General features: G+C 50.3%; 1 protein-coding gene across 3 annotated transcripts in view; it reads right to left on the reverse strand.

The window, feature by feature from the left end:
- Nucleotides 1-24,769, reverse strand: part of LOC144772494 (E3 ubiquitin-protein ligase TTC3-like) — a 1,119,388-nt gene that overhangs the window by 931,720 nt on the left and 162,899 nt on the right. For all 3 annotated transcript variants that reach the window (XM_078656860.1, XM_078656861.1, XM_078656859.1), the window contains exon 8: nucleotides 7,582-7,667. In XM_078656860.1, the coding sequence (XP_078512986.1) occupies nucleotides 7,582-7,667 (86 nt within the window). The remainder of the gene's footprint in view (nucleotides 1-7,581; nucleotides 7,668-24,769) is intronic.

A 24,769-nucleotide genomic window follows, 5' to 3' on the forward strand; every position in this document is an offset into this window, starting at 1 on the left:
TTTGAAGCCTCACAACTTCCCCCAGTTAAAGATGTAAAACAACACCCATTACAAGCTCCTCAGGAAACTTGATGATAGAAGTAGAGGTGAGCTGTCAGATTTTGGTTTGTCAAACAGAATTCAAAGGCTCAAACACAAACATGAAATGAAACAACTTGAAGGGACCGACAGTCTCAGATGCAACATATTGAGAATATGGACATAATTTATTAGCATTGAAATAGAAGAGAGACATGTCTTTCAAGTTGAATTTACATTCACCATCAAGAAATTCCGGACTATGTAAAAGGATAATAAAAGCACCACGATGCCATGGATGTCATTTAGGGTTCACCAGGAGCCGCATCTGCGAGCCCTGTCTTGCCCTTTGCAACCCCTGCCACTGCTTTTGCCACCCCTGGCCTAAATAGGTGGCAAATTCAGTGCCTGAAATACAGAAGCAGCTCACCCTAGTGGACGTGGTTTGGAGCTCCATTTTCATGGTTTTCTGTCAAAAAGTTTACTACACAAATAGTTAATAATATCATTCATTATTAGTATTAAAAAAAAATGGAGTATAATTAGCTGGAATATGACCCCATCTGAAAGATAAGGTAAGAACTAATGCTTTTAAATGTATGCTGTATGCATGTTTTAGGTGAGTTTGTTTATCTGAGAGTGTGTAAATGTGTGTGTATGTTTAGGCATGTGTGTGTGTGCGTGTGCTTCAAAGTAAAGGTCAAATGATGTGTGGTGTCACTTACGTAACTGCAGGCATTTTGGTGAACTGATGCCCATGCAAGATGCTGTGAAGCTCAGAGTTAAGAGAGATGCCTTTCAATTAAGCTTTCTTCTGCATAACAACCCCTCTCTGAATTTTACTCTGAACTGTGCACATCAGCCTATATGTGCTTCCGTTTAGCAGAGATTGTGCGAGAACTCGGTGTCGCACTAGTATCCTACACAGATGACATCAAGATCATCATATCTCTTACTTCAGAAATAGGAAAACGTCCAACTAACTGCACTCCTTTCTAAAACAGATAACAGACTGGATGTTCACAAGTAACATAAAACTGAATGGCAAAAAGACAAATGTATTAGTCGTCGGAAACAATCCTAAACGGAGGACGGAACTTTAGTGACCGAACTACCTCGGAGTGCATCCCCCATACACTCCGTCAAGTAGTTAAAAGCCTGCCATGGCAATTTCAACACCAACGTACTTTGAAGCAGAGGGACAATTAACGTAAAGTTTAAACACTTTCCGCAAATGCCAGCATAGATTAATGAAAGGAAATCCGGTTACTTCCCCAGCAACTTGTGCATGTGCACTCCGAAAAATCCAGTTCTTCATTCAGGCACACGTGGGTTTGGAGAGTTTAACTTGTCGCCACAGTGTTGTAGTTTATGATAAGGTACATCACACTTACACAGGATCCGAAACAATTGAAGTTTATTGAACAGCTGCTAAGTGCAGCACTCAGTGGCATCCTCCCCGCAACAACTGCCAGCAATGCAAATCCCAACACTAAATGTGCCCATATGTCCAGCGAGCGCGAGTTAAACTTTAACACTCATTCCGTGGAGCCCGCCTTTTTACAGTAAAATTATTAATCAAACACCATGCAGATCTTCGTACAACCTCCGTTTTACACCTGTATCACCAGCATTATTTTTACTTACAGTAACAATAATGCTGGTGATAAGAGTGTTAAAAGGAGGTTGGGCCGAAGATCGGCATGGCGTTTGATTAATAATTTTACTGTAAAAAGGCGGGCTGCACGGAGCGCCTTAAAGTTAAAGCGGTCAAAGTCAAACACAAAACAGACCACACAGAAATCCCTCCCATGGCAATTTTAACACCAACGGCCCTAGTAATGTAACTAACCTTAGATGTGACGGAAAGGCTCCCACGAGGCACGGCGGACAGCAACAACGCACCTGAAATGGTCAGAGCTGCGTGTAAAATGGAGACTAGGACGACGCCAGTGACAGCACGTACGTCCAACGCGTATACGTGCGCACGTATCGCGCCAGTACTCTTGGGCCAAACTATGTTCCCAGATGCAGGGGGCACGTAATTTGCACTACAGCTGACAGAAACCTCCCTTTCACACAACGGGAGCGCGGCGCTCCTGGCATGTCATAACAGCGCACGGGAGTGCCACGGTGCACAGTTTGGGAACCACAGATCTACGCAGTACTCCCGGCCACCCTGTGCGAACGGGGAGGTTTGCCGGTGCCGCTGAGCCCCCATGGGAAGGTTCCCTGCACCACTGTGTGGTTGTTTGTGTCTCAGTTTGATAAGGGTGGGTTTTCTACAACCTGATTGGGGGGTTGGAGTGGGAGGTGGGTGGAGGGTAGGGAAGGTTTTATTGTTTGTTGCCAGTATGATTGCATCTTGTGGGTTGGAATGTATAGTCTATATTTGGACGCTGTCGAGCCCCCACTGCTTCAGTCTCATCCGTCGGGGAATTGCGCATGACATCACGATACAACACTAAATTTTCTTACGTAGAACATCAGAGGGGTGAATGACAGTAGGATATCAAGACTTCGACATGCTTACTTATCCAGACATAACATAGACGTGTGTCTATTGCAGGAAACACACGTAAATGTCACACCATCACAGAGGTTGCGACATAACAGGTTGTGGAGTGTGTACTCTTCTATTTACTCCAACTATGCCCGTGGTGTGGCCGTGCTGGTTAGGAAGGGAGTGGATTGGAGGGGGAGTGAGATATATGGTGATCCCGAAGGGAGATATATCCTCATCCATCCAGGGTGTGCGGGGGTGGGGGGGTAACGGGCGGGCCCTTTGGTTATTGCAGCGGTATATGGTCCAAATGTGGACTCCCCCAACCTCTTTCAGGATATCTGGACTAAGATTATATCAACAGGTTGCAGTACAATACTGTAGGGAGGGGACTTTAATGCTATCTTAGATGATGACTTTCGATAGGAAGGGTGCGCCTCGCCCTCTACACCCCTCTGCCAGTGCTGCATTAAACGCCATCGTCTCCGATGGGGAATTAATAGACATATGGCGTAGGAGACACCCCTTGGTTAGAGAGCGCACTTGTATTTCTAATCATCAGAGTGCTTGGTCCTGTTTGGACTATTGGCTGGTGTCCCGCGATGTCGCTGCTTGGACCTCTGACAGTTTGCATTTGCCACGCTCCCTATCAGACCATGCCCCATGCTTATTGAAATTGTCGCTCCCGGATTCGCTTCCCTGTGCTTTTTCCTGGCGCCTCCCGCCGCGTCCCCTACTTGATGCCGCCTTCAGCGAGGAAATACAGTCGGATATTTCTGATTATTTCACCCGCAATATGGGCTCGGTGGATACTGAGGCCACACTCTGGGAGGCATTCAAAGTAGTTATCAGGGGTCAGTGTATTGCCCGGCAGTCGGGTGTGTTAAAGGCTATTCGCGGTACGCTTGCCGCACTGGAAACTCAGATAACAGAACTTGAGGAGCAATATTATTCCACAAACGAGCCCCAGGCCGCAGCGCTACTTAAATCCAAACTACTGGACTTTGCTGAGGAGTCTAAGCCTGAGGTTAAGTTCTTGGGACAATACGCAGAGGCACGGCGGTATGGGGAAGGTGATACACCAGGTCGCACCGCAGCTGGTATGATGCGACCTTCTCGGTCGACTGCCTTCATTCACGAATAACACACCTCCCAGGGTGCCATTATCAGGGGTCAGGCTGAAATTCTAGATGAGTTCTCCACATTCTACTCTCACTTGTATACTAGTACCAATGAGACATGTCCTGAGGGGCTGCAGGCATTCCTGGACTCTTTGGCGCTGGTCTGGTTCAATCGGACTCAGAGAATATATGGATCTCCCTTTCACTGCGGCAGATGTGGCCCAGGTTATAAAAAGTTTACTACTAGATAAAGGCCTCTGGGCCTGACGGCCTGACCACGTCCTTTTATAAAACCTATGTGGAGGAGCTGGCACCTCGTCTGTTGGCAGTGTATGAGGAGGCTCTGGAGATTGGAGTGTTACCACAGTCCAAGAAGGAAGCAATCATTATTACTCTTTTAAAACCTGGGAAGCCGGAAATGGAGTTAGATTCATACCGGCTACAATCAATGATAAATGTGGATGTTAAAATCCTAGCTAAGCTGATTGGAAACAGATTGCAGCCCATGCTTCCCATTATTGCACTCCCTGACCAGTCGGGATTCATTCCCGGGAGTTCCACTTCTCACAATTTGCGGCCTATATTCTCAGTGCTGCATTATTTACACCCAGACATACGAGCCGCGGCTGTATTCTTAGACGCCGCCAAGGCGTTCGATACGCTCGAATGGCCATATCTGTTTGTAATTTTGGGTCGCATGGGATTTAGCCCGATCCTCATTAACGGCATTCATCTGTTATACACCCTACCCAGCGCTCGAATTAGAGTAAATGGCTTGCTTACCACCCTCTTTTCTATTGCGCGTGGCACCAGGCAGGGGTGCCCCCTCTCTCCTCTGCTCTTCGTTATTGCGATGGAGCCCCTGGCTTCCCGCATCTGGCAACACCACACAGCTCGAGGCATTAGGTTCAGCTCCCGGAGCCTCCTAATTTCCCTCTATGCAGACGATGTGACACTTTACGTTGCCAACCCAGAGGAGAACTTGGACCCCATTTTGAGGGAATTTATTCGGTTTGGAGGTTTGTCAGGCATCTTCATCAACTGGGCCAAGTCGGTGATGTTTCCACTGACGGAGGCACACCTCCTGTGACATCTGAATACCCTCTGAGATGGGAGGCAGAGGCGATTAAATACTTGGGGGTGTGGATAAGTCGGGATACCCAGGAGGTGTGGAATCTGAATTACGGGAGGGCGGTTAGGTGGTTGGAGGAGAAGGTTAAAATGTGGTCTGGGTTGCCATGGTCTCTGGCTGGGAAGATCGAATTGGCTAAAATGGTTGTAATTCCGGAGTTTTTATACCTATTTGTTAATAAATCGTTCTCTCTCACACAGCACTTTTTTAATACCTTGAAGTCGCAGCTGATCTCCCTGGTGTAGGTGGGTAGACAGGCTAGAACATCTTGGGATTTGTTGGCACTCCCGTTGAGGCAGGTTGGTCTGGGAGCCCCGGACATGCATCTTTATGCTTTATGCGCCCAGGATCAAATCTTGCACTACTGGGTCCATCCGGAGCCCTTCCAGCCCCACGTGGCAGTTGAAACTGCCGGCATGGCTCCTGTCCTGCTCAAGGTGGCGATTTACCAAAGGTCATGTTGCCCTCGCGGAGACATTGACACCTCTGGGATGCTACGTTGGGCATGGGACGAGCTGCGTAAGAGAGCGGACATCCCGGTGTTATATGCTCCTTCCAGTTCCCTAGCACAGAATCCAATGCTGCCTTGCATCCACGATGGTGTCAGCAAGACACTGGAACGAAAGATGCAACTCCACACCTTCGCCGACCTATATCCGGATGGTACGTTCCGGTCCCAACCCCGGAGGTAGAAGAGGGACACTCAGTGTCGTTTGCTGAGTTATTCGTTTATCATAAGTTGCGTGCAGCTTGCCGCGCCCTCTGGGAGGGTTTCTCACTGGCACCCCGCCCTTGCCTGCACTGGAAAGATTGTTGAAGTCCCCATCTCCTCGTAAACTCATTACACGGCTGTACACACACATGCAAAAACTGTCCCGTTAGTGACACCTAAATCCCTGCAGAATTGGAACAGCAAAGTCCCTACTCCGTTGACTGAAGCTCAGTTCGATTTCTGCTGTAGACAGCTTACGGAGCTCTCCCCCAACTATAAGTATAAGCTTCACTTAATTCACTTCAAATATTTGCATAGATTTTATAGAACTCCTGTGAGTCTATATCGCATGGGCCTCAGGGAGGATGACAGCGGCTGGCGCTGTAGATACTCTCCCACCTCGTTTTTGCATGTAGCCTGGGACTGCCCCAAGATTGCTGACTTCTGGTCCCTCATTTTTACCTCAGTGAATCAAATTCTTGGCACGTCAGATGTCCCGTCCCTCACCCTCGGCCTATTAGGATATTTAAAGGATACACCGCCCAAGCTGCGTAAACTGCATGCGCTTCTTTTGCTGTTCGCTAATAGGCAGGTTGCAGTCCACTGGGGCAGGAGAACGGTGCCCTCCGTTAAGGGATGGATCACTGATGTTACAGTTACATATAGTCACACACAGCTAAGTACATGTTGGATACTTATGCCCTCTACTTCTAGTCCTCGAGACATCTGGGAGCCGTTCCTGACCTGGGCTCCGAGACAACAGGAGGATACTGGGGGAGAGCGGACGAGCGGTACTCAGACTGAGGCATTGTTATGATAGGGTATGGACTTCCACCTGCAGTTGAATCTCCTTTTCCTTCTCCATTCTGGATAATTGGGTGTACTTGGATTGTGTCGGTGATGTCCTCAGCCCTCTATGCGATATTATGCCATGTGCCTCTAATTTGTTGGGCCTTTTCCATGCTGATTCTTACACGTATTTGGATCTGTGTTGGATATGCGTTTCTATTATTGGAGGTGGGCAGCTGGGGCGTGAATTGATGCAGTTGTATTATGTAGACTGTGACTATTTCAACTCCTGTACAGATTCGATATTATGCTGGCCTGTTTTGTTGTAAACTGACCTTTTCTTGAAAATGTCAATACTTTTTATTTTTTTTATTTTTTGTAAGTACACAGCCTCGCCAGTTTTCAGGGAGTAGGTTTTTAGAGAATATCCCAGTATTAAAATTTGAAGCCGTGTAGACCAACAAGCTAAGTTTTGCTTGAAGACTGCCATGGGAAATCCGTTTGGGCAGGGAGCTCCGTTTCTTTTTGATACTGAGAGACAACAACATGCCATCATCCAAACTCATTCAATATATTTGGGAGACATGACAATCTCCCCCAGAGACTAGATCATCATTGAAGTTCATGAAGATACCAATTGTTTCTCTTGCTTCACAAAACTTCACCTCCTACAGCGCACTTCAAAGCTTATCTCAGGGATCCCATTTCTTGCCTCTAACATCACCGACTTAATCAGCGGTTTTAGGGTCTCTCTTGGTACAGTTCCCTTTCTGATTAACAGGAGATAGGATCTCTGTGAGCTTGGATGAATTCAACTACAGAAGGTCCAAGAGTGAAATTCTTTGTTCCTTAACTGCAAAATATGGCTTTGTGTCAGATGTGAATAAAATGCACAGCAGAGACAATTTCCTTTTTCACAGCCATAAAAGCCCGCCTCTTTAACGAAGGAAGACAGCAACAACAGCAACAAAAATCCTGCAACAGCTTAAGAAGCTAATCCCTTCATCCTGCTCGACAGATACTTAAATAAGAGCGGTTCAAACTTTATAAGTGACATTTTTAAAAACATTTTTCAGGTCTGCTTGCAAAGAAGTACATTCCAAAGTAGATGAGACAGGGAAACTTCTTATATACCGCAACTCTGGGAGCCGAACTGCCTCATGTGGCTTTTTAGATTCTTGTTCCAGAGTATAAAATTAAATGATTTGAAGGTAATACCCTAAATGATCCCAATTTCGGCATATTTAGCAGTGACACTCACCCCACTGCAGGTTAAAGAGAAGTATTATATAAGAAGCTGTTATACCTTAACACAAAGAGTACAGTCTGTATTTTCAAGTTCATCTTTCAAGCTGGGGAACTCCTTAGCAACTCTTTCTATATGTTGTTGATCTGCAGGGAAGAATAAAAATCTAATGAGTACAAGCAGAACTACTTTATTCGTTTGAGAGTTTACGCTTCAGAGTATTTACTTATAAATACAATACATTTTAATATTGTGGACTATGTAAAACTTCCAAGTGTGTTACAAAATGCTAATGAAAGAAATCACCACACAATAAATAGAATTTAGTGTACAGAAACAAGGCACTCAAATATTAAAAAATATGCTTCCTGAAAACAGGCTGAAATTCAGATAAAAATCCATGGCTGGCAGATTCTTTTTTTTGTGTGGATTTCTTCATTCCTCCTGAATGGGATGATTTTGTAAACCGAGCAGTGCTGTCATCAGAACCGCATCTTAAAAGGATGTAATTAGGAAAGTATAAAATGTTGTTTTCCATCTGTTTGAGATAACTGTTGTGGGAAAGAGACCTAAACGCCTAGGACCTAGTAGTGCCACTCGGTAAAGGATGAATGTATTTGTGTAGTGCAAATTCAGCTGGATTGTATGGAGCCCTGAAATTGGGCAGAAGCTCAGGGATACCATTCAGGTTAATTTACAGAGAAGCAGCATATTTTGAATGTGCAGTCTTCTTTGATGAGGACAGTTTTTATATCCTTCTAACGCGCTGAGGGCATGGTGAGTTCTGATGGTGACAGGAATGTTGATACAGATCTTGATTGCTTATATGGGAACGACCTGCCTTTCACTTTGCTCTGTTTTGCAGTTTTTAGATTCTAGTATTTTCTCAGCTAGGCAAGCAGCAGCACCATTTCTTGTAATCTTCTAAGTGATACAGTTGAATCTTGAAGATGATCTGAGCTTAGAGGGGAAGACAAAGTGGGTGAGTGCGGTGTGGTCAAAAGACTTCAAGCTTTTAAGACGAGCTGCAGTGCGGACGATTCCTTTCAGTGGGACTAGTGGGGCATCTGGGAGGTCAGGGAATAAGGTCCGCCTAAGTATGTCAAGATTAAGACTTGGACTGTTTTTCTTTAGCCAATTTTAGGGAGGAAAGGTTTTAATTTCATCAACAGGCAGTTTTAAATTATTAATTCACCATCTAGTCGGCTGCATGCTCATGACACCAGTAATCTTAAAATGGACGATAACATGGATTGCACTTCATTAATTTTCACAGGCTTAAAAACTTACAGTTGCAAGAGAAACAATTGATGGGCGGAATGCTGGACAATGCAGACATTCACCCCCAGTCACAAGGTTCTGGGTTAAATCCATCATTCTTTTGCTCACCACACCACCCCAGTTTAGACCCAGCTATGAACAATTGTTACTTACCTCTAAACAGGTGGTTCTCCAGTGTTGGTGTCTTTCATAGATTCACATGCTTGAATATTCCCAGTCGTCGGAGTGGGAGTCCCACGGTAAATAAAATAGCAATAACATACTAATAATATGTATATGTAAAACATAACAGATGAAATACACATTAGAAACAGGCAGTACATGCCTAGACATAATTCCTCATAGGAATACATGAATAGAGAAAAAACACTTGTAGCCTATTCCTGTTATTATGTTGGTCCAAACTGTAGCCAATCAGGTGCCAGCAGCCCTCCAGAACCTTCTCCTTAGAGCTCAGTGTAGGAGAGTAGGGTCTGCAATCCTATGGTCACCCCAGATTTTTGCTTTTTGCTTCACTGGTTTACGACTTTCCCTGGCTGTGGGCCTGCTTATCAGACCCACAGCCTAGCTGTTCTCTCTCTAAATTGACATCCATGTACTTTAGGTGTATTTACCAATTGGTACTGGGCCACCTTATCAGTCCCTGTACAGTGTACCTTAGGTACCCAGGGCATAGGTGTACCCAGGGCCTACCAAGGGCTGAAGCATGTATTATGCCACCCCTGGCTGGCCATCTAAATAGACACAACTGGCTGGTAAGACAGCTGGGGCAAGGTGGTGTAATCACCCTTTGCTATAGATATAGTATACCTATATCTAACCCTAGAATGGACACATATACTCCTATCAGTCACTCCTATGGCAGGCCTTATCAATCCTGAAGGCAGAGTGCTTGGAATTATGTGAGATGGTGCTCTGGCATGAGCTGAGCCCGTCTGTAGCTTGCGGAACCAAGTCCTAATAGCTGTTCCATGATAACGCTATACCATATACTCTTAAATGCATTATAATCCTCGCGGTTTAATGCTAACTTTGGTATAGCATTATCAAAACATGTCGAGTAAGGTGTCATACGAATTGGAATACTACCCCCTCGCCAATTCTGGTTGACGGGGGTAGCATTCCACCCTCCTAGAGGGACACGACATGTGTGTAACTGTGAACCCGGTTAAAGTTATCTCGAGCCTTGGCATCACAAAATGGATGCTGCCACCACAGACACAAGTCTGACCTCCTGCTGCTGGGAGTCCTTCCAGCGAGAGAGGCTTGGACAAAGGGTTTCCTGCCTTGGGAGGTGCTAGCACCACCCCAGACAGGATTTTGTGTATTAGGTAGGACAGGCCTGAAAGGAATGAGACATGCCTGGGGCACACAAGGTGTCCTGTGCATACACCGGTTCAAACCAGTTGCTGGGGCACCCCTGCCCCAGCTCTGGCGCGAAACCGGACAAAGGATAGGGGGTGTAGCCACCCCCCTTCCTGGTCCCACCCATGGGAGGGACCTAGTCACTAGTGCAGCCCCCTTTAGGAGAATAAAGGTAGGAGCTGGTCCCATTCCAAATTAGATTATCCTGAACTATTCAACAAGAAGAAACTCTGGCCTTCGACGTTCTGCTCCACAGAAGACTGAAGAATCTCCCTTGTGGGCAAGGAGTGTCCACCCTGCAACTGCAGGCGCCATCAAGCGTCCAGCGGCTTCACTTTGTCGTCTTCCCTCGAGGATCCAGACTTCAGAGCTCGACGAGACCCGGATTCCCAGACCTCTCCGACCTCAACTCACATCTGCAGCACAGCTGAGATCCGTGGGTGCTACGAGACACGTGGGACCGGCCATCTTGAAAGAAACTGCACTTCGCTTCCAGCACGACTCCCGAGATAAACTCGACCAAGTGCTTTGGGGATTGAGAAGCCCCAGCCCCGAGCAGCTTCTGCACCGAAGATCAGCCCTCCAGCATCCACGAGATCTGCGTGGGGCCCTTCTGCCTGTTTGCTGCTCGACGCATTGTCTGGTCACTTGCCGGCTGGCTAGTGCCCTCCTAGACGACGAACTTTGAAATCTTCACTGCTGGTCTGGTTGCTCCAGACTGGCCCTTGCTCCCTTCCAAAAGAGGGGCACCCCGGACCCTCCTGGTCCACTCCAGACGCCGTTTCCACTCACCGCGTGGGTTGCCTTTGCCAAGGCCTGTTGACTCCAAATCCGGATCCGACACCGCCGACAGCGAGAGCCTGCGTGGGACAGCTCGTGCCTCCATACTGGTCGTCGAAGACACCTCCTGGTCCACGTGGCTGCAGAGACAAGCGTCCACTCTTCACCTGATCGCGACGACAGCATCTGGTTCCCTCCTGGTTCCACACCGGTCACTGGCTAGTGACTTTGAACACTGTCCCCTCTGCTTTCAGGTCCTCTTCTTCCTCGATCCACCCATGGATCGCACCGGACATCTTCCTCCTGGTCGCCTGCAGCATCTTTTCCTCCAGGCTCCATAGATTTCAACGCAGAAACCCGACACGACTTCGCACCTATGCACCCGCAGCCCGTGGGTGAGGTAACAAGAGCAGTTCGGTGCTCAAGGGTAGCTTGACTCTCCTAGTGTCCAGATTCACAGTCGTTTTAGTCCTAACCAGTCAGGATTGTCCGTACTCACCTTTTTCTTGAACTGTACTGTCCATAGACGTTGTTACACATCTCGTGTGTGAGTTCACACTCTGCATACGCGTCCCGTGGGCCTCCTATTACTTACCTGAGGTTAGGATAGTGTAGTCCCAGCGAACCTCCAGCCTCTGGACAGCTCCATTCCTTCTATTGCTTTCCTTATACCATTTACTTAGTATATGGTTTGTCGTGGGCACCATTGTAATTTTGTGCAACTTATCGTATTTTTCCTAAGAGATTGTCATGTGCTTAGCCCTCTGATCTCATAAAGAGTTCAGAGGTGTTTGCTATTAATAAATATATTGTTTATTTTCATAACAACCTGTGTGGTGTCCTTTCATCTGGTATTCAAGGGGTTATATGTGGTAAAACAGCTGGCTTCACATGCCAAAAGAATTTAGCCTAAGACTGCTTTGTCCATGCTACCATTAGGATAGCTGGTCTATAAGGTTGACTTACAACCAATCACCATAAGGGTTGTTTGGACTGATACAAGGTTATCACTAGAACTAGTAAGCATCATATATCAGGCCAACTTCTCACACTCAGCACCTCAGATTTTCGTAGCACAAGAGGGACCACAGTCTATGAGGAGAAGAGAGCCTCTGAGGGGAGGAGGGTGGGTCGCATGTGAATCTATGAAAGACACCAACACTGGAGAACCACCTGTTTACAGGGTGTCTTTCATAGATTCACATGCTTGAATATAGAATACAAAGCAGTAATATGCGAAGAAAACTTCAGAGTCATGATACACATGCATAGACTTATAAGGCCAAATATGATATAGTCATGCAAGACATACAGTAATAAGGTAAACCATAATGGAGGAGGGAAGACAAAGGCTCAACTTATTGAAAAAGATTGCGAAGCACAGCCTGTCCCACTGCAGTGTCTGCTTTGTTGATGGCACCCAGGCAGTAGTGTTTCGTAAACGTGTGCCTGCTTGACCACGTGGCTGCTCTGCAGATCTGATGCAGCGGCACACCGGCAAACAGGGCAGTTGAAGACGACATCGCCCAGGTAGAAAGGGCCCTCACTGAAGCCTGTAGAGGCTCGCCTGCCTGTTGATGGCAGAAAGCGATGGCCGAGGAAACCCAACGAGCAATTGTAGGTTTGGGAACTGGACGCCCTTTGTGGAAACGTCCATAAGCTATGAAGATGGCAAAAGTCAGCAGCTGCAGAAATCCATCTAGCTATGGTTTGTTTAGACACTGCTTGTCCTTGCCGTATCTGTCCGTAGGCAATAAACAGTTGATCGGATTTGAGAATGACAGAGGTCCTATGCAAATAGAATTTTAAACATCTTCTGATGTCAAGGGTAAGTAATGCCCTCTCCGCAGGGGATTGCGGATTAGGAAAAAACGTCTTTAAGATGACTGGTTCATTCAGGTTAAAATCCGAAGGCACCTTAGGCATAAACCTTGGGTTTGTACTTAGCACCACAGAATTGGACGTGAATTGTAAGAAAGGTGAATTGACGGTGAAAGCTTGAACATCACTGACTCTTCTATGAAGTTAATGCTAGCAAAAAAGAAACATTCCATGTAGGAATTTGAAATACACCCTGAAAATTGGCTCAAATGGGTGGTGCATGAGCTGCGCTAATACTACATTAAAATGCCATGATGGAGGCGGACGACGTACAGGAGGAAACATTCTGAATAGTCCCTTAAAGAACTGTTGTATTCTTGAAGAATAAAGAGAGGTGGACCCATCCTGACGTTACCTTGAAATGGCTGCCAAAAAGACCTTAAACGTTGCATGAGATAAGCCTGATCTTGCCAAGTGCAAGGAAAAAGGTAATATCTGGTCCGGCGTTGCATGAAATGGGTGAACCCCAGCAGATTAACATCAAATGCAGATTCTTTTCCATGAAAGTCTGTATGTCTTATTTTAGTAGGTGCTCTCGCGTAAGCCAGTACCTCCTTACAATCCGCCGAGATAGTCAGATGAGCTAATTCAAGGTGCTTAGGCGCCAAGCTTCTAATTTTAGAGAAGCCGGATCCGGATGGCAAATTTGACCATTCGGAATGGAGAGGAGATTCGGTATTGGTCGAAACTGTATTGGATCGCACTCGGAGAGGAGAAGAAGTTCGGTGAACCAGTATTGGCGAGGCCACCTGGGGGCGATGAGAATCAAATGACACGGCTCTTTCTTCATCTTCCGGAGAACTCTCGGAACCAACGGTATCGGAGGAAAGGCGTAAGCATATATCGGAGACCAGTTCATCAAAAACGTCTTCCCCAGCGTGTCTCTGTGGGGATGCCAGTGTGCAAAGAAACAGGCATTTGCTGTTCTTTTTTGTCGCAAAGAGGTCTAGATCGGGATTTCGATCCGCCGTTGGCTGATGCAGTCCCTATTCGTGGTTGGACACCTGTTGACCTGCTGAGGGTGTCCACCAGCACATTTGCAACTCACGGCACATGAACAGCCAAGAATTTGATCCTGTGTCATATCGCCCAAGCCCATATCTCTTGGGCTTTCTGAGATAGAGGAAATTACCTCGTTCTTCCCTGTTTAAGTAATGCATACTTGACGTATTGCCTGTGCGAACCAATACTGTGGCCCCTAGAATGATTGCACAAAAGGATTTGAGGGCTAAGAAGATGGCACCTTGCTCTAGCAGATTGATGTGCCAAGCCTTCTGTTGAGGGTTCCATTTCCCGCCGACCTTCAGCCCTTGAAGATATGCTCCCCAACCCTTGAGGGATGCGTCTGTGGTGATTGTATAATTTTGCGCTTCTTGAAGGAAACGCACACACCTTCTATAAATTTCTTTCTTGGACCCACCAAACAAAAAGGCCTCTTGCATCCGAGGATTGATTTGAATGAGATCTTCGAATGAACTGGAGACCTGCAACCACTGCTTGTCTAGCTCCTCTAGCAATTTTCTCATGTGTAATCTGTAGTTGGGAACCAACGCGATGCAGGTGGAGGCCGTGGCCAGGAATGACTTTGAGGATCTTACTGAAACGGACCTTTTTTTTTGTTTTTGTTTTTTGTACGTAGAAGAACCACCAAGGGGGAGCTGCAGGCCCATCGTTCATGTGAGACAAACACCTTTGCTTGGTTCGTATTGATTGATGCTCCGAGAAACGTTATCGGAGCTAGTACCAGTTGGGACTTGTCATGATTTATTGAAAACCAGGTTTTGAAACAGCGACTGACAAGTCTGGGTGTGTTGGACTGCTTGTAAATAAGAGCGAGCCCTTATTATACAGTTATCTCAGTAATGATAAATTTGTATGCCTTGCAGACGTAGATAGGCTGACACTGGTGCCAGGATCTATGTAAAGACACGTGAAGCGGACCTAAGTCCAAAAGGTAGGACTTTAATTGAAAATGTTTTGTACCTATTGTAAAGCGTAGCCACTTCCTGTGCTTAGGAAGGATTGGCACATGAAAATAGACATCCCGGAGGTTGAGAGTAGTTATAAAGTCGTTTCGGCCTAAGAACTTTAGGACTTCCTTGAGGGACAACATTTGTAAAGTTTGCGCAAAGATCTAAAATCATGTGCTACTTTCCTCATTTGCTTGTTGATGAGGAACTGAGAGTAAACCCTAACGATGTTGGAATTCGGAACCACTCCGACGGTCCCTGTTTGTATCCATATAGACACTTGTGCCAACGACTCCCGTAGATGAGAAGGTGGAGGTCCCTTTGGAGGCGTAGAAAGAGGGAAATTTGACAAATTCTAGAGTGTGCGCTTGGGCCTGACGTTTAAAAACCCAACGGTCCTCTGTCACCTTTGACCAATTGGAATAAAAGTGAGATATTAGACCTCTGACGTTTTTGGAGGGAATAAAGGTGGGTTCAAGGTAATCCATTGTTTCTTAGTATTAAATCTTTTTATTCAGAAAAAAGACATCACAGGCGATACAGCGGCTCGCATTCGAAGTGGCACGGGCCCATCAATGATAATACAGGCATGTTGTAAATTATTTTGTCCACCCTAAGCGTGGAAGGGTATACTCAGATGTGAGTCCCTTGCTCATTGCACCATCAGGATTCAAGCAAGCCGGGCCGAAGACGCCTGAAATGGCAGAAACCGGTCCCCGGAAGCTTGTTTCCTTCCCAGTGTAAGAATTGGCTTTTGTAGTCTGGTCTGCCCTGTTCCCATGATGCACTGGGCCAGGGACAGACTAATTTGCATACAGCCAGGTTCTGAAACTGGGATGGTGCAATGAGCTAAAAAACGGTGTTGGATCTAGCCCTGATCTCTTGACTGGGTGAGAGTACTCTGCTTAATTCAGAGACTCTGTCCATCACCACCCCTTGTTGTAAATTATTTTGTCCACCCTAAGCGTGGAAGGGTATACTCAGATGTGAGTCCCTTGCTCATTGCACCATCAGGATTCAAGCAAGCCGGGCCGAAGACGCCTGAAATGGCAGAAACCGGTCCCCGGAAGCTTGTTTCCTTCCCAGTGTAAGAATTGGCTTTTGTAGTCTGGTCTGCCCTGTTCCCATGATGCACTGGGCCAGGGACAGACTAATTTGCATACAGCCAGGTTCTGAAACTGGGATGGTGCAATGAGCTAAAAAACGGTGTTGGATCTAGCCCTGATCTCTTGACTGGGTGAGAGTACTCTGCTTAATTCAGAGACTCTGTCCATCACCACCCCTTGTTGTAAATTATTTTGTCCACCCTAAGCGTGGAAGGGTATACTCAGATGTGAGTCCCTTGCTCATTGCACCATCAGGATTCAAGCAAGCCGGGCCGAAGACGCCTGAAATGGCAGAAACCGGTCCCCGGAAGCTTGTTTCCTTCCCAGTGTAAGAATTGGCTTTTGTAGTCTGGTCTGCCCTGTTCCCATGATGCACTGGGCCAGGGACAGACTAATTTGCATACAGCCAGGTTCTGAAACTGGGATGGTGCAATGAGCTAAAAAACGGTGTTGGATCTAGCCCTGATCTCTTGACTGGGTGAGAGTACTCTGCTTAATTCAGAGACTCTGTCCATCACCACCCCTTGTTGTAAATTAATACAGGCATGTAGGCAGTTCTGTAACAAGCTCCTCACAGTTGCGTTTATACACAGCAAGCCGCCTACAACCCAGCTGGCCCGGCCGCGTAGTAAAGGATCAGGAGCCATCGTTGGTTGCGTTATGTCATAGAACAAAAGAAGAACAACCCCAACAAACCCTCCGCCCAACAACACCCGCCCCACCCCCCTCCTTGTCCATCGAGCAAGCAAACAACAGAAGACCAACATCACTTCAAGGGTTTCACGGAGATGGTCTCACTTCCGGGCTTTCGTCTTATGTGACTGTTTTTTAGGGTCTGCAAGTGGGGTATCTGCCAGTCGCAGCAATCGCAGGTAGCGGGGGCAGCTCAGTTCCTTGAATTCCTCTGTGAGTAGGGTCAAGAACGGTCGCCAGAGTTCCGCGAATTCTGCACCTTTCCCTGCTTTTGCCAGCGATAATTTCTCCATACATAGTACCATCCATAGCCTATGCAGCCATCCAAGCTGCAGAGGGGGTTGAGTGTCCCTCCAATGCGCCACAATGTTCTGTATCGCTGCCCCCAATGCAATCGCTATAAGTCTCCCCCTCATGGACTTCAGGGGGCACATCAAGGGGTTAGGGAGGCCACGCAGCACATAGGCGGGGAATCGGGGAAGTTGTGTGTCTAGGTGCATGTCTATTAAATCTAAAATTGAGGTCCAGTAAGGTTGTAAGCGGTCACAGCTCCATAATAGGTGTTCTAGTGTGCCGTGCCGCATCACTACCAACACCGATGACACCCTCACCACCGCCGAACACCTGCACTTCCAGATCCACACCAACCCGAAGACCACCCTCAGAGGCACCCTGATCTACCGACCGCCGGGACCACGCACACGATTCAGCGAGGACATCGCCGACTTCGTCAGCCCGCACGCTCTCCCCTCCGCCGACTACATCCTCCTGGGGGACCTCAACTTCCACCTGGAGAACAACAACGACCGCAACACCATCACCCTGCTCGACAACCTCGACAACCTCGGACTCAAGCAACTGGTGACCACCCCCACCCACCTCGCCGGACACACTCTCGACGCCGTCTTCACATCCAGCAAAGACGTCACCTTCAGCCACGCAACAGGACTCCACTGGACGGACCACAGCTGCGTCCACTTCACCTTCAGAAGATCGACGATCCACCACCTCCAGCAACAGGTTGCTCGGAGAAGCTGGAACAAGATCACAGCCGACCAGCTCACCGCCTCCCTGAGCCAGCACCCTCCCGCCAACTCAGCGAACCCCAGCCAGGCCGCCGACAACCTCACGAAATGGATCAACGACTGCGCGGACGAACTCGCCCCTCTGAGAACCCCACCCAGCAGATCCTGCAGCAGAAAAACACCATGGTTCACCGACGAACTCAAGAGCTCCAAGAAGAACTGTCGAGCCCTCGAGAAAGCCTGGAGAAGGGAGCCAACCACGGACAACATGACCACCCTCAAGCTCGCCACCCGGAAACACCACCAACTGATCCGCGCCACCAAGAAAAATACATACAAGGACCGGCTGGACAACAACGCACACAACTGCAAGGAACTCTTCAACATCGTGAAAGAGCTCTCCAACCCCAGCGCCGGAAACAACGACATCACCCCATCGCAAGACCTCTGCAACTCCCTCGCGTCCTACTTCCACAACAAGATCACGGACATACACAACAGCTTCAACAACCAACCAACGCAAGCCACAACCGCAACGACGCCACCCACCGCCACCCTCCGCACCTGGACCCCGATCAGCACCGAAGACACCATCCGCACCATGAACTCCATCCATTCCGGATCTCCGACTGACCCCTGCCCTCACCACATCTTCAACAAGGCCGACGCTGTCCTCGCACCCCACCTGCGGGACATCATCAACGCCTCCTTCGACTCCGCCACATTCCCTGAGAGCTGGAAGCACGCCGAACTCAGCGCTCTTCTCAAGAAACCTACAGCAAACCCCACCGACCTCAAGAACTACCGTCCCATCTCGCTCCTCCCGTTCCCGGCCAAAGTCATCGAGAAGACCGTCAACAAACAGCTGGCCGCCTTCCTCGAGACGAATGGATCCCTCGACCCCTCACAGTCCGGCTTCCGAGCGAACCACAGCACCGAGACCGCCCTCATCGCCGCCACCGACGACCTTCGAACTCTGATGGACAACGGAGAAACAGCGGCCCTCATCCTCCTGGACCTCTCCGCGGCTTTCGACACAGTCTGCCACCGCACCCTAGTACAGCGCCTCAGCAACATCGGAATCCAGGAGAAGGCACTGGAATGGATCACCTCCTTCCTCGACGGAAGAACACAAAGAGTCCGCCTACCACCGTACAAGTCAGAGGCCACCGAAGTCATCTGCGGCGTCCCTCAAGGGTCCTCACTGAGCCCCACCCTCTTCAACGTCTACATGAGCCCCCTCGCGGCCATCGTACGCAAACACAACCTGAACATCATCTCCTACGCCGACGACACCCAGCTGATCCTCTCCCTGACCAACGACCCCGACACCGCCAGAGCCAACCTGCACGAAGGGATGAGAGACGTAGCCGAATGGATGACGACCAGCCGCCTGAAACTGAACTCAGACAAGACGGAGGTCCTCATCCTGGGCTCCACGCCCTCCGCCTGGGACGACTCCTGGTGGCCCCCCGCCCTGGGCACCGCACCCAAACCGACGGACCACGCACGCAACCTGGGCTTCATCCTGGACTCCTCCCTCTCCATGACCAGACAAGTCAACGCCGTCTCCTCGTCATGCTTCAACATCCTGCGCATGCTACGGAAGATCTTCCGGTGGATCCCCACCGAGACGAGGAAGACGGTCACCCAGGCCCTCGTCACCAGCCGACTGGACTACGGCAACGCCCTCTACGCCGGAACGACCGCCAAACTCCAGAAGAGACTCCAGCGGATCCAGAACGCCTCGGCGAGACTCATCCTCGACATCCCCCGTCGCAGCCACATCTCCGGACACCTGAGAGATCTGCACTGGCTCCCGGTCAACAAGAGAATCACCTTCCGGCTCCTCACCCACGCGCACAAAGCCCTACACGACCAAGGCCCAAGCTACCTCAACAACCGGATCAACTTCTACACGCCCAAGCGCCTCCTCAGATCAACCAACCACGCCCTCGCCGCCGTCCCCCGCATCCGAAGAGCGACAACAGGAGGAAGATCCTTCTCCTACCTGGCTGCCAAGACCTGGAACTCCCTGCCGACCGACCTGCGCCTGACCCAAGACCACCTCTCCTTCAGGAAGAAGCTCAAGACCTGGCTGTTCGAGCAGTAGCGGCACCCCCCCCCCCTCCCAGCGCCTTGAGACCCTACGGGTGAGTAGTGCGCTCTACAAATGACCTGATTGATTGATTGATTGAGGCCCCCGCATTCACCCCAGCAGCGGTCACTAGCTCGGGGGTCCCAGCGGTGCAGGCGTTCGGGCGTGTGATACCAATAGGTGGCTACTTTGGTCAATGTTTCGGTTAGGCCCATGTGGTAGGCTGAGTGTCTGGCTCTGTGGTATATGCCCTCCCACTCCTTTCGTGTGAGCTCTCTCCCCAGATCTCTCTCCCATCGGGCCCTCCCAGCATTGTATGAATGGATGTTGGTGAGAAGTAGATGTTGGTTCAGGTCAGAAAGCAGCTTTTTATCGGAAGTGCGTGTCAGCAGCCATTTTTCGTACGGCGTGAGGAGTCGCTGCGCTCCAGGTGTAATGGACGGGTGTAGGACCCAGTGACGGACCAGCAGGTAGGGCAGGCGGTCAGTCTCCGGTACGCCGTAGTCCTCCTTCACCTTCTGAAAGGGAAGGATGCCGTTGAGGTCAAACATGTGTCCCACCGCTCTGCAAGGTATTTTCCTCCAAATCTCAAACGCCTGCAGGTCGAGACCAGGGGTAAAATCTGGATTGCCGAAGATCGGTGTCATTGGGGAGGGGAATGAGGTGAGACCCCGCCGCACCGCCGCATTGTCCCATGTGTTCAGGACCGTGCTCGTGATCTGCGACGCATAGAGGTTGGGTGGCCTGTGGCGGCGTGGTAAGAACGGGACACCCTGGAGCGGTCGGCCTGCCAACGCCCGGTCCTGGAAGAGCCAGTGTTTGCTGGATTCCAGTTGGTGCCATTCCACAAGCGTGCATAACTGGGCAGCCTGAAAATATAAAGTGAGGTCGGGTATTCCTACTCCGCCATGTGCAAGGGGAAGTGTAGCGATCAGATGCTTAAAGCGTGGGCGGCGGCCATTCCAAATATAGCGAGCTAAGTCTGACTGCGTCTTTTGGAGCCAACCTACTGGTGGGCGGAGGGGAAGGGTCTGGAAGACAGAGAATCTGCGGCAACAGGGTCATTTTAGTGAGCGGCCCAGCCAGGAGAGTGTGAGGTGTTTCCATCTCCTAAGTTCCTCGTTAAGACGCGAGCTGAGCCTCGCGTAGTTGGCGTTTGCCGTATCTCGCACAGTCGGCGCCAACAGGACCCCCAGGTACGAAATGGGAGAGTCCGACCATTGTAAGTCAAATTCAGCCTTGGCTTCCGTCAGTACATCCGGCGGTAAGGATATGTTAAGGGCCTCCGACTTCCCTACATTGACTTTGAAGCCCGAGGCCAGCGCAAATGTATGGAGCTCCACAAAGAGCGACCGAAGGGACTGCATCGTTTTCATCAGAGAGAGTAAAATGTCGTCGGCGTATAGGCTGACCTTATGCGTGTCACCGCCAAACGGGATGCCCTCAATTAGGTTGTGCTGTCTTATACGTTGTGCTAGTGGTTCCATATATAACGCGAACAGTAGGGGGGATAGCGGGCAGCCCTGCCTGGTACCACGTCCAATTGGGAATCGCGGGGAGGTGTGGCCATTGACTCTGACCGTTGCGGTCGGTTGCCGATAGCAATTAAGAATACGTTTGCGGAGAGTCTCACCCATGCCGAACCTCTGCAGTGTCAAGTCTAGATACGGCCAGTGCACTCGGTCGAATGCTTTCTCAGCGTCGATGGTAAGCAGCATGCAACCCGGCCTCGTTCGGGATCCAGCCTCTATCAAGTGAAGGACACGTCTAGTATTGTCACTGGTTTGCCGCTGCGGAATAAACCCGGCTTGGTCGGGTTCCACCAGTTGCGGCATATATGGGGCGAGTCTGCTCGCGATGATTCCCGTGTAGAGCTTGAGGTCAATATTCAACAGGGATATTGGTCTGTAGGAGCCACACCGGGTGGGATCCCGGCCGGCTTTGGGGATCACTGATATCGCGGCCTCCAGGAGGTCTGGTGGTATAGCACCGGGCTGATCGAAGGTGTTAAAGAGGTCGCGTAGCAATGGGGCTAATTGCGGGCAGAAAGCCTTGTAGAAAGCTGCTGAATAGCCGTCTGGCCCCGGGGATTTACCCAGTTTGAGGCGGGATATCGCCGATATCACCTCTTCCAAGCCTATTGGGCGGCCGAGGAATACCGCCTGTGCCTCATTCAAGGAGGGGAATGTCGCGCCCCGCAGGTAATCGCTGCCCGCCTCCAGGTCCAGCCGATCTGCTGCATAGAGGTCAGCGTAAAAGTCCCCGCAGGCAGCGGCAATAGCCGTATCCTCTGTGATTGGGTCACCGCGGACGTGCTGGAGGGTCCGAACGTGCTGCCTCTGTTGCTGCTCCCGTAGCCTGCTCGCCAGCAGTCTCCCGCAGCGATCCCCCCTGTGTAATATGCATGGCGCAGCCGCAGGGTGGCATATTCAGCCACATCCTGGTCCAAGGCCGCAAGCATCTTTCGTTCTGCCAATAGCTGACGCCACGCTCGTGCCATCCCCGTGCGCTGATGCATTTGTTCCAGCTCTGCCACACGTTGGGTGATCTCTGCCCTCTTTTGTGCGCGTTCCTTGTTGTTGGCCGTAGCCAGTGAAATGAATTCGCCCCGGAGGACTGCCTTGAGAGCTGCCCATTGGGTGGCCTTAGTGGTGTCCCCGTTAGCATTATGGACTAGGAACTGACTGTGTGATTCGCTCTAGCACAGCCGGGCTCTGCAGTAGGCTATCGCGCAGGCACCAATGCCGCTGGGGTCCAGGCGTGGTTGGCATCAAGAAGGACGCCACCACCCGAGAATGGTCCGACAGGGAAGCGGGTTGTATCTCGACGTCGCGTGCGCGAGATGCTAATTGAGAGGAGCACAAAAAGTAGTCGAGCCTTGCGTATGTTTTGTGAGCTGCTGAGTAGTGAGTGTACGCTGTGGCCTGAGGGTGTGTATGCCGCCACAAGTCGATGAGGCCTAGGTCTGCAAGGCGAGTGTGACCCGCCGTCGAGAGCGCCCCCACCTGGCCAGAGCGTTGGCACGATCGGTCCCCTGTATTGTGAAATACTAGGTTAAGGTCACCTCCCAGTAATAAGTGTGGATGTGTGTTGGCTGTGACCGTCTCCAGGGCCCTGTGGAAGAATGCCTCTTGTCCATCGTTAGGTGCGTATATGGATCGTATCAGGAGGGACTGCCCCGCAACGAGGAAAAGGTGCGCCAGTAGCCTGCCTTTGATCTCTGCTTCCTTTTGTAAGACCCGTCCCCCAAAGGATCTGGCCACCAGGATCGCTACCCCAGCTACTTTCTTGTGTGCAGAGGAGAAAAATTGCCATGGGAAGGAACGGGATTTAAGTCTATGGTGGTCTTTGGGAAGTAGGTGTGTTTCCTGTAAGAGGCAGATGTCCGCCCCTGAGTACTCAAGGAGAGAGAGGATCGCTTTGCGTTTGACCGGGTTATTCAGTCCTCTCACGTTAAGAGATAGAATGGTCAGTGGGCGTGCCATGTTAAGTCTTCAGGTGAAGCGCCTGCGTAGTGTAATCGTATGCGAGAAAGGTAGAATAACCCCGCTCAGTACTCGTGGACAAGGAGGACCCGCTCTCCCCACTCTCCCCCTCCTCCCCCCCTCTCCTCCCCAACTCCCCCAACACCTCCCCCAGCCCCACCCGGACTCCCCCCCCTAACCCCAACAAGGAACCTTGAAGAAGCATTCCAGTTCCCACTCCCAAACATATTATTGTCCAAGTCCAGTCCCACTAAGGAACAAGTCAATGGAAGGTTACCTGAGTGGACGTCCAGCCACCAGGCCTCTCCCCTTCGCCCCCCCCTCCCCAGAGTCCTGTACCTGCTAAGGGAAGGATGCTGAAGTGTTCTCCCCCAGAGAATGTCTCAGGCTGTCGGTGCGGTGTCCCGCACCGCGTTGACTATGTCTGCTCTGATGGTTTGTGAGTCTGGCCGCGCACTGGGTCCCGACGACAGACATCGCGAGACCTGTTACCAGCCATCTCTGGTGGGTCGCCGCCGCCGCAGAGTGGACGTGTCTTCCTCTGTGGCCGTGATCCCCAGCACCCCGCAGGTGTCCTGGAGGGAGCGGAGCTGATGCAAGGTCCCGTTCCACCTGAAGATGATACGGAAGGGGTGGCCCCAGGCATACGGTGTATCATGGTCCCTCAGGAAATCCGTAGCAATTTTAAAGGACTTACATTTTTGGAGCGTTATGGCGGACAGGTCCTGATAGAGGGCCACTGGGTGTCCTCGGAATTGTAAGGGCTGCTTCTTCCTGGCCTCGCTGAGGATACGTTCCTTGAGCGGGTAATCTGGAAGAAAGGCTAGAATGTCCGGCGGTGGGGCTGAGGCCCGTCTCACAAGTCCCACCCGATGAGCCCTGTCGATCCGAATTTGGAAGTCAGCGGGTTCGCCCAGAATGTCGCGGAACAAGTCCTTCAGGTAGCCCGCCATGTTGGTGCCCTCTTCTTTGGATGGAACGCCTCGGACCCGAATGTTGTTCCGGCAGGACCTGTTTTCAAGGTCCTCGGCGTGGGCTTGGAGATCCAGCTGCTGGTCTTTCAGGCGTATCACCTCCTGTTGCAGCTGCACTATCTCCTCATCTCTGGCGGTGTCTGCTCCCTCCATGGCGGCCACTCTCTCTCCGAGGCTGTCCACCTCCCTCCGCACTTCTCTAACCTCGCCCGCCACCTCCTGTTTCAGGGTCTGGAAATCTTCCCGAAGGGAGTTGAAAAGGGATTCCAGAAAGGAGCAGGTTATGGTTATTTCACCCGTGCCGGTGTCTTGTTGGGCCGTCGACTGGCTCGGCGATGAGTGTCCCTTGTCCGCTTTTGCCTGGGGTCTGTTTAACATCTCCGGCAGGGTCCGCTCGCCCTTCTTCCCCCCTCTCTGGCCGACCATTCCGAGGGAAGCTCCAGCTGTGCGGGGCTGACCGCCGCCGCGGTGCTCCGGTTCCAGGTGCGTGCGTCGGCCGCGGGACCCCGTGACTAGGCTGCGTAGGCCTTTGATCCTCAACTCTCAGCTCGTTCCCCAATCTGATTCAGAAAAGGGGGTGGTGATGAACA

This window comes from Lissotriton helveticus, chromosome 8 (genome assembly GCF_964261635.1).
Source record: "Lissotriton helveticus chromosome 8, aLisHel1.1, whole genome shotgun sequence".
Taxonomy (NCBI): Eukaryota; Metazoa; Chordata; class Amphibia; order Caudata; family Salamandridae; genus Lissotriton; species Lissotriton helveticus.